Source organism: Neltuma alba, unplaced genomic scaffold (assembly GCF_004799145.2).
Source record: "Neltuma alba isolate B1F8T4 unplaced genomic scaffold, ASM479914v2 tig00011128_pilon, whole genome shotgun sequence".
NCBI classification, from domain to species: domain Eukaryota; kingdom Viridiplantae; phylum Streptophyta; class Magnoliopsida; order Fabales; family Fabaceae; genus Neltuma; species Neltuma alba.
The window spans coordinates 222292-233537 of NW_021635864.1; the positions used below are offsets into that span (position 1 = coordinate 222292).

The 11246-nt window shown below is 37.1% G+C and overlaps 1 protein-coding gene across 1 annotated transcript; it reads right to left on the reverse strand.

The window, feature by feature from the left end:
- Positions 1–564: 564 nt before the first annotated feature.
- On the reverse strand, positions 565–2645 carry LOC114761629 (probable WRKY transcription factor 7). Its single transcript, XM_028951044.1, has 3 exons — positions 1514–2645; positions 1217–1342; positions 565–1104 (listed from the first exon to the last, which is right to left on the reverse strand). The coding sequence occupies exons 1-3, from the start codon at positions 2278–2280 to the stop codon at positions 951–953; spliced, it is 1047 nt and encodes a 348-aa protein (XP_028806877.1). The 5' UTR covers positions 2281–2645; the 3' UTR covers positions 565–950.
- Between the last annotated feature and the right edge of the window lie 8601 nt (positions 2646–11246).

Sequence of the window (11246 nt, forward strand, 5' to 3'; positions counted from 1 at the left end):
GAAATTGGAAATTATTTGGTTGGACCATTGGAAAATTGATCACAGTAATGAATATGCGACATGGACAATTGGACATCATTGACAGGGCCGAGAAATCAATCAAATTAGAGTGAAGGAAGGAAGCAGCATAACAACGTTTCAACTCTTTAAAGCGGTACTTTTTGACTATTGCGGATGGATGGATGCTTGCCTCTACGTGCGTCGTTATTCAGGCCTCAAAAGTCAACAAGCCCCACTCCTTTCAGCTGTTGACATATATTCTCAAAAACGCATCCCTTCCTTCCTCCTTCATCCTTTCTTTAACGTACAGCCCACGAAACGTACTCTTCAAAGTTCAAACCAATCCATTCCCAACATTTGTTGTCTTCATGCATTCACTCTTTCTTCTCGTGGAAATCTGGCCGACATGACCCAACATGTACCTAACGCCCCTCTTTCAAAAATACTGTCACCCCTCAATCCATTTCTGTTCCTGCTTCCTCTGCCTGTTCCATTTCCTTTTCCTTGGTTATTCCATCCAATCCACACAAGGTGACAGCTTTGTCTTTATTTCCTCTTTTTTTCTTTTTTCTATTTTGAAAATCCGGCTCTTTTTCTTTTCCTCTCTGTTTTTTTTTTTTTTTTGCACGGAAAACATATCCTTCGAAATGAAACTAAGCATCCGATATTACACTCCTTGGATTGTGATGGCAATAAAACAAAACGGTGATGGAGCTGCGAGTATTTGACTGTATTAAACCCATCTGTACTGTTTATAGTAATGTAATTCTGGAGAAACTAGTGCAAAAGGAAAAGGAATGAAAAAAGAAAAGACATGGTATGGGGAAAGGGTAGGCCACTGATTCGCGCAGGGAAAAAACCGAAAACAACATAGAGGTTCTATTAAGTACAGGGAGCGCAAAACTCGTGAAAGGTTGATGGATCAGATGTTGGAAATGAGAGGGCTAGCACTAGGATGATTCGAGGACGACGGCGGCTGCAACCTCGAGCGAGTGATTATGATCAGCTTCGTAGGTGACAATGAGCATGGCGGGATCGTCCAGAGCACGCTCCACGTGTTTGCGAGCCGGGCAGCCCCTCACGCTGCTACACTTGTAATAACCCCTTCCAAATTCAAAAACCCAACGCATTTCAGAAAACCCTATGTGCCACTGAACTTGTGAACCCAACACTGTGATAGTAACGTGGAAAACAGTATAAATATGAATAGATATACCTGGGGTGAGGAGAACCCTTGATGGGCTTTTGTCCATATTTTCTCCACGAATATTCATCGGCCGGAATATCAGCCATCTTCGAGCTGATTGCCGGTACTCTGATTACTCTCCTTATCTTTGATTTCCTGCATCCATTGAATTTGCCTCATGTATATGCCTCAGACGATAAACCGTATTACTACGACAACTCAGAACAAATGCAATGTGATAGCCATACTAGTTTCATCTTCAGAACCAGTGTGTGTGTGTTTATGGTGTGTACGTATTATTAAAGTAGGGTGGCTCTCCGCCTATACCTTTTCTTGGAGCAATGGCAGCGGCCAGAGGATGATCCGCACTTGAGACCGGCATCGTCCATTGAGTTGCACTTCCTCTTTAAAGAAGTCGAACACAAAGGCGGCTTGCCCATGTAGGATCCTTGATGTGATCTCTGACACTGAATGATTTGGAACCCCGAAGAATGACAAGAGCGTTGCATACTATCCGTATCCCCTGTTAACGCAGACACATACGAATTGGCAGCGGAAATGGGGGGCGACGCCGAAAATTGGGCACTGCCATTCGCATCCTTCTTCTCCGCCCGATGAAAGGGGGAAGGTTGGTGCGCCTGGTGAGGCAGAGGTGGGAGACGCAAAACCGGCGTAGGGCAATAGACCTTAAAAGCAGAGGGTTGTTCTGTTTTGTTCTGTTGGAGTTCTGTAACAGGAGGCACTGCGTTTTCGGAATCCGGCGTCTGCTGCGGCCGGCGAAAAGGAATCGAAACCTGCGTCGTAGGAGCTTTTCTGAAACGAGCGTGGCCAATTCTTGGCCTATCCAACAGAGAAATGACCCTTTTGAACTTGTTCATCGCCGCATCTGCTAGAACTTCCAGTTCCGAAGGCCCTCCTCGGGAGCTAGAGGCCTCCTCCTCTAGGTGCTGGCGCTGCTGAGAAATGATTGTCATGAGCTTCTCGGCGCTGTGAATGCCCGCAGCCGTAGCTTCCTGCACCGCGACTGTGTTGTCTACTTCCGTCCTGCCTGCAAAACTATCATCCCCATAACCAGATATAAGCTCCACAGCCATTAATCCAGGAGCATGAATGGTAGAAGCGAAACCGAACCCGCAATCCTAATTTTCTTTTGTTCCTTTTTTCTTTTCTTTTCTGTGCACTTGAACTGACCCTTTTACTTCTTTCAATGGCTAGATGGTTATAGAGGAGGAGAAAGTCATCGGAGAATAATCATGGGGTTGAATCTTTTATTACTTACGAAGCAAGAGAAATGATTGAAGGGCAAAGAAAAAGGAGAAAGGCAAAGAGAGGGAAAAAGAACAAAAAAAAAGAGGAAGAGCAATGAGAAAGTTAGAGGAGGAAGGCGGTTTTTAGTCAAGGGGTTGCGTTGTCAATGAAAAGTAGCGGAGAAGGAAGGGGCCGGTCAAAGCCATGACGAATGAAATGGGTACGCGTGGCAGAAACGGACAGGAATTGACCGTCTAATAAACGTGGGTCCCTGAGGAGGGGTAAAAACTGTTGACGACGGACAAATGGAACCGACGAGGGAAGGGAGGATAGGGTCAAAAGCAAGGAAGGAGCCGTTGGAGAGAGAGAGAGAGAGAGGAGAGGGAGGGAAATGTCAGTTGGGGACAGTGAGGCAGAGTTGACCTTTAACTTCTTTTAATGCGGGATGAGGAGGTAGGGGCCTGAGGACGCTCGGTGGGTGGGGCCCACGGGATAGCTCTTTAACCGGACACCGGAAGCTTGCTTAAACCCATTCCTCATTATTCAAAATCAAAATCAAACCTGGATTCCTTTTCTCTTTCATGAGACTCCCGGGTTCATATTCAAAGCCCAATTTTCCACTTCTTTGTTCAAACTTGATATTCGTTCACTAATATTAATACCAGTAACAGTAATTTAATTTTTAAAAATCATACTAGTATCACCTTCTTTAATACTATTTACAGTCAAATAAATTATTAAAAAAAGCAATAAACTAACTCAGGGGCCAATAATATATGTTAAAGAAAGTTGAAGGATGAAATGTCAATAAACCAAGAAAAAAAAATCGGAGTATTCGAAGGCAGAAACACGCACATGAAGGCATGCCCTCTGAAATAGTAAAATAGAGTACCATATGGATGACATGGGATTGGCAGCTTTATCTGTAGTCCGCACAGACCATGAACAGTATGTTGGAATCGATGAGTTTGAGTGGTGGGGTGAGGGAGAAGCCATGGCATATTGGACCAAATATAAACACAGAACAAAACCGAGCATACAACAGAAGGACAACAATAAACAATACCAGCTGTGCAGTGTGAAATATTGCATCTCCGAGAGTGCTGCCCACTAAGACACTCCACAATGGTATGCAAACGCGGATTTAAGTGCGAACTGAACGCAGATTTTATACGCAAGCTCCGTCGTCAAATCAACTGGTCAACACGTGGTCAACCATTAAGTTCAGGGGAAGTTACAATTTTTCGTTGATTCGATTTTATTTTATGTTCTTCTTCTTACTTTGTCAGTTATATTCGATCCGATTCTCTTTTCATGGGTTTTCCACGTCAAACTTGTGGCTTCATTTTTCACTATAAAAATTATTGACTTATTTATATTTTTAAGATTCTAAATTTGCCATATGTTTGTCTGTCTTCTGAATTTTAGCTCCTGGCGGCAACTGGCAAGCCAGCGCAGCAAGCGCTCTGTCTTGCTATCAGCCTATCACCCACTCCTTGGTTTTAGAATATTTCTCTCCCTTGTAGCATGACATTGTGAAGGACGAAGGGTGGACTTTCAAAATATATGCCTCTTTTTTCAGACATTTCAAAATATATGCCTCGTTGACGAATAAATACCAAATCAAGAAATCCGGAATTAATTTGAAATCATGGCTTACGATGTTTGACTGGATTCAAGAACGATCGATAATTATGGCTTAACTGTGATTTTAAATTGTTGACTTTTGATATTTCTCTGTTTCCAATCCCAATCTTTTTTTCCCCCCTTTTTCGGCCTGATTCCAATCCCTTAAATGGTGGAAGCATCCACCATTTTAAGGAGTCACGGCCGTTTCCGCTTCACCGTGGTGAGAAACCAAATATATGATGCGCGCGCCATATATACTCCTTGTATCCTTAATATAAGACTTAATTATTGAATTGATTTTTGTTCTAAATATAAGACTCATTTACCATATTTATCAATCTTTTCTAAATTATCCCTATAGATACTCCCTCAACCATAGTTAAGTAGAAGAGGAAGATAAGGTATTAAGAAGAATGATTATGATGTTTTAAGAAAAACGTGTCGTATTTTTTATAATTAACTAACTTATCTAACTTATTTAATCTAATCAAATTAGTTAAATGGGTTTTATATTAAAGACTGGAGGAGTATATATATTTATATATATAACATATAACTGCAATTTATTTTTTATTCTTTATCCTTTTATTATTATTTTTTTCCAACTCAGCTATACATGTCAAGCAGAAACAGATCTTGCGCGATACATATTAAATTAAAAATCGTTGTCTATGAAGAGATGGAAAATGCACTTCAATATTTACATAAATTCTCCAAATGATATCGTCTTAACATGTGGTTTGATGCCCGATCAAATCAAGTACATCCGGGGGGGGGGCGGGGGAACATCTAAAATGAATGTCATTTTCGCATCGGAAATTAGCACTAGCACTTTAGCAGTAAAGATAAATAATTGTAATTGTTGTAAAAATATTACTCATCCTATTCTTAATATATGACCCAATTGTTGAGTTGATTTTAGTTTTAAATATAAGACTCATTTCTTATATTTATCAATTTTTCTAAATTATCCCTATGGATACTCCCTCAACCATAATCAAGTAGAAAATGAAGATAGGGTATTAAGAAAGATGATTATGGTATTTTAGGAAAAATGTATCACATTTCTTATAATTAACTAATTTACCTAACTTATTTAATCTAATCAAATTAGTTAAATAGGTCTTATATTAAAGACCAGAAGAATAATAAATATTGTATCCATAATCTTATGTGCCATAAACAAGCATGCAATTCTTTTCCATAGTTGTTTTTTTTGTGGTAACTAGCGAGTATGCACTTTTTAATATTACTCACACTAAATTTTTTTAAATAATCTCACGTTCTGAATGTTTTGTATAAAAGGGGATCCTAAAGGTGGCGTGAGGACGTCTAATGTGGATGGCATTTTATATTTTAAATTTTTAATGTGCCAAAAAAAATTAATAATTATAAAAAGACATTGGGTTTACGTGAAAACCATCAAAACCGTGGTTTTAAAAAATGTGCAACCGGACACTGGCAGAGTTCAGCTTGTTTTTGGGCCAATATTATTCCTGTTGCCTTCACATACATGAGCTAAGATCTGGGGCTTGCAAGTTATCCTGTCTTTTTGCGCCGCAAACAAAAAGAACATATTGTCTGAAAGAGATGTATCCTTCATTTTGTAAACCTCATGGGAACATTTTTGACATGGCCCATGAATTAGTCACTGGGCCTTTCAGCCTTTTGTGAAAAAATACGCTTGTCATCACCGAGCGTAAGCTTGTGATTCTACCTGTATACATGCTCCGCATATGTATGTGTTTTGTTAATTATGATACTCTGTTAACTGCTTCTTAACATAAGATTCACTTTGCAGTATAAATTACTGCAAAGCGAATCTTATATTTAAAATCATAACAGCTTGACCAATAGGAGTTCGGTCTAGCGGAAGGGACTAGTCTCCTATAACGTGGTGAACCAAGGTTTGAATCTCCGCTAGGAGAGGTGCTCACATTTAGTGCCGAACAGTGTCTCGAATAGGATTGCCTCTAATAGGAGGATACCTATACTTTAGAGAAAAAAAATCATAACAGCTTCACTTTTTTCCCCTACTAAGGAATTTGAGATTCTGAGACTGAATCATTAACGTCAGGGTACAAAGTCAACTTGTGTGATGCAAAATGGAATAGTTGAATCCTTGTCAAATTTTTTGATTTATGTCACGGGATTAAGCATGTGTAAAGTGTGAAGGTCGTATAAATTAAGGGCCAGTTTAAAATGGGTTATAAGTAACTTTTCAGTTATAATTTGTAGAATACAAAACAAGTATATAAAAAGAGTTTTATCTTGATCTACATAAAACATGTTTATAGTTGACTTTAAATGAGATTTCAAACCAGGCCTAAATAGTCTAGCTAAAAAAACATACATTAAATAGAGCTGGCTAAAAAAAATACTACATTTGATCTTTAATATAAGAGTCAACTGGCTAATTTGAATATATTAAGAAAATTAATTATATCAATTATTTGTTGTGACTAAGTGTTATCTTTCATAAAATATCTTTACAAATTATGTATATTATTTACAACTACTATTTGATGAAATATTTGATATGTGCAACTACTATAACTACCTTAAAAAAAAAAGATAAATATAAAAAACAAAGTGAATTATAATCTTATATTTATAACCAAATTAAATATCAAATTATTTCTTGTATTAGGCATCGAAAGTAGTATAGGTTAACGTGAGAATTCATGAACCCAATTCTGAATCAAGATGCGACCTCCATTGCAAAAGGGGGGAAATAATGCTGCTAGTGTTAAGCATATATGGCTCAATTTGTGTTGATTTCCTTTCAATCCCTGCATTCTGAATACTGAAAGTAGGGACATTTCAGAAAAGAAAGAAAGAAGAAAAAGTAAAAGCAATGGATGGAAAGTTAAGAAACTGATTAAAAAAAAAGAAAAAAATTGATTTAAAAAAAAAAAAACCTCCATGATAATTGATGATCCACGTAACGTGTATCAATTTTTTCCATTCGCTTTTGAATCTTTATACAGGAATGAGACGTGTGGGACTCAATCCGGGAAGCAGTCAAATATTGCTGCTTCCGGTTTCTTGTTTTTGTTAACCTCGAATCGATTATCTGTCGTCATTTAATTTTTTTTTTTCCAAAGACAAGCATACGATAGCGACGGTTTTTGGACTTCCCTCAAACAATTCTCGTTACAAATATAAAAAATTCTCATTTTTAACCTTTTTATTTGATTATGCATAATATTGTTCTATCAAACTTAAAAATAATACTGCTAACAATACAAAGTTTACCAGAAAAAATTTAAAATCCTAATCATTTGTACATAAATCTGCCATAGAGCCGCAGCAGGAATGCTGGGGATCACATTCCTCAACTCTGAGCTGATAACAGCGAGTTATAGGGAGAACCTCTCGTGAAAAAAAAAAAAAAACTTAAAATTAGTAAATTTTAAAAAATTCTTACAAAAAGTGTGTTGTTATTTGTGGTTAAATTTTGTTGAAGTGGTGTGGTTTTTTTATATGATAACGTTCTGGTTTTGTTTAAGTATTTCATGTTTTTTGTTTTTTCAATTTTAACCATAATATATGCGTTTTACTTGCCTCCCTTCTCTCTCTCTCTCTTTTTTTAATTACTCCTTTTATTTATTCTCTCGTTAATAAAAATATATCTGGAAAAAAATTATATACCTTGCATATTTATTATTTTAAACTGATTTTAATTGATTTTGTGATAAATAGAAATCAGTTGACTTTATTTTATATTTTGGATCGGAGGGAGTAATAATCTTAAAAAAAATATAAAAAAAATCTCGGTCCGTTTTGGACAAAATGTCCTCATTAATTATCCCACCCCTTTTCAGGTCAGAGAGAGTAATTAAGAGGGACAATCGATTTCTGGTCAACAAAAATTAGGGACAGTTGGTTGGATCACTCCATGAAGGTTTTTTTTTTGGGGGGGGGGGGTTTAATTGCATTTATATTTGTAACTCGCTTAAATTAAATAAAAGACAACGATAGTATTTAAAAGAACAAAAGTTACTGTGTTAGATGATTTGATTTAACGAGAGAAGAAGCACAAATCACCTTCTCATCCATTAGTCCATTACTATAAAATTCAAGATCGAAAGACTCCATCGTGCCTTTTTTCCCTCCATCTCTCTCTCTATTTCCAACAAGTATATATCCACACCACATAATGTCTTTTGCAAAAAATATTTATATGTAGCAACTGATTAAAAAATTGTTTCACATGAAGATGTTAATATTAGTAAGAATTTTGACATGTACATTATTATTTAACAACCTGCATAATATTACATTCAGTCATAATTATAAGACCTTATTTATAAATTATAAATGAAATTTTATAATTAGGATCAAAGATAGTACATATTAAAGAATATTAAGGAATGATAATAATTTTCATATTAAACGTGAAGAATGAAGTATATGACTAATCTTTTTTTGTTTTATTAATGCTAGTTTCCTATCACTAGAAGAAGAACAGAAGTACAGAACAGTATATAGCGATCAAGCCTGAATTCTGGGCCGGATGTACAATACTGCCCCCTGTGCGAAAACGAACAATATATTAATTAATATTGGTTGTCAGCAGGATGGACCAGCGCTGCAGGCCCATGTGAGTCATTTTCGGAGTTTTTTTTTTTTTTGCCCAGAGTATTTCTTTTTAATTAATCGGGATGTTAGGTTTGAAACTTTACATTGAATACTTTGATACGATATGATACCCCAATTTAACGCTATATACATCACACAAGGCTCGTTATGAGTGGCAATGAGCTGACGAGGCCATGCCTTTTCCCTTTGGCCATCACGGTGCAATTAGTCCATCGTTGAAACAACATGTATATATTTATATTTGCACTACTATTTATCATTTATATAAATGCGGTAAGTATTAAAAAGAACAGGAATAGCTGGTTTAAAAAAAAAAAAAGGAACAGGAACGGAACAGGGTTAAAATGGACAGACACATAGAAGAGAGAAGAAATGGGAAGGAGATGGAAGAAGATGAATGGAGACAGATTCATACGATCTGGGAGAATCCAGACGGATAGATTAAAAAGGGACAGAAGAAACTGAAAGGCACGTGATCACGGGAGGGCCGAGATTCATAGCCAATTCTCCGTTGGCTGAATCTCCAACTCCTTATCCATTCTCGATATTCATCCATTCAATCGCATTTCTCTCTCTTTCGATTTTTTTAAACATATATATACGTCCACGTATGCACATGGAGTGCCTGCCTTGTTGCGCGTTGATGGATCCCTTGATAGGGATTGAGGGCTTTTCTATTAATTATTATTCCCCCAACTTGTCCTCCACCATATAATTACTGCACAGTGAAGATTACTGGCATGTAATTTTTTATTTTTTGGCAGCGCCCAAGTGGCAAGTGGGGAATTGCAAGCTTGAAGTCCACTTACAGTTGGATTTGTTGAAAAGTTATAGGCGGAGGGGAAAGCAAGATGAAATTGAATTACCAGATATTATTCATACCGATGATCTGTCAAACTTGAGATTCCTTCCGTCTCTTTCACCTAACTCTCCAGATTTTTGTTTCAGTCTCGGGCATCGCGGGGCAATCAAACACCCGCATCTACAGTTACGAGTAACAAACCCATTATCCGTTAGTCCGCCCGTGCCCTATGAAATTTTTATCCATTTAAGTCAGTCCAATTAGTTCAAATAAGATATTATAAATAGACGGGCTTAAATGGATAAGGCAGCCCATTAAACGGGTTGGGCTATGGGCAAGATATTGAGCTGCCCATACCCGTCTGTTTAAGTTTTAATTTTTTTATAAATATTTTTATTCTTCATTTAATTGATGATATTGTTTTTTATTCATCTTTTATCAAACTTTTATGTTTGTCTAAACTTTTATTTTATCCTTTAAGTAGAAGTTGGAACTTTTAAAGTTTATGAGACTTTTTATGATTAGTGACTACTTTTATGATTTTATCAAACTTTGATTGTTTGTGACTCTAAGTGATATTGTGTGATTGAATATGGTTGATATTATGTGATATTATTTTATATTTGATTTGCTAGTTGGTATATAAAATTTATTAACAGCTTCATAACGTTACATATACAAAGTAACTATGCTAAAAAAATTACAAAAAAATAAAAAAAATAAATGGGTTATCCCGTAACCCGGTCAGCCTAAACGGGCTGCCTCGTAACCCATTTAATACTGGCTAAATGGGCTGCTATCGGGTTATGGGTTAGCCCATACCTATTTATTCATAAATGGGTGGGTTATGGGCTAACCTTCTGGCTAACCCACCCTGCTCATTGCTCAGTCCTATTACACACGGGCTCCTTTCTCCCTGTCGTCTTGCTCATCATTTTTTAACCCTAAATAATTCCACTCATGTTCCTTTTTCGAACCCGAATTCTAATACTTTCCATGCAGCTGTTGAATCTACTACCAAAAATGCTAGTCCTTTTCTCTTCTGGTGGGTTTACTATTTTCAAACGGCGTGTCGCTGATCGAAATTTTAAATTATACTAGTATGTAGTCGATGACAATATGTGAGTGGGTGAATATATCATCATCTTGAGGGCTTATTAAACGCACAAATTTAAATAAAAGTGTGGGGAGGAACAACTTCAGAGAGAGAGAGAGCAGGGGAAATGATGATGAGGATACCAAACATGAGGTCATGATTCGAGCAGCGCATCCTGGAGAGGATTCCGTTGTCTACTGGGAAACCACAGCACGTTGGTCAGAGTTTATGAGATACGAGTACAAGAATCAAAATAACTTCACAACTCTCTAGTCCCCTTTATCTGCGTAGATTCTTGTTCTTCATCTTCCAGGCATCTCTCACTCTCCCCAAAGGCCTAGCCACGCTCAATCATCGTCACAAGCACCATAATTAACAAAACTCTTAATTATTATTGGCACTTAACATCTTAAGATTTTTTTTATTTCTCTTAAAAGGATTGGACATAAATTTCGTTTTAATCTTTAAATTCATTTTATTAATTTTTACGTTAGCTTTCGTTTTTGGAGGAATAATTGGAGGTTGGAACGGAGGAGATGACGTGAGAAGGCATCATAGCGACGCCTCAGGCGAAAGCGACTGGGAAAATAATTGACATGAGGCCCAAAAGTCCGAATGGCCCCAAATAACAGAAAGAAATTGCAAGAGACCCTCTCCCTCCCGGATGCGTCATGAGTCAT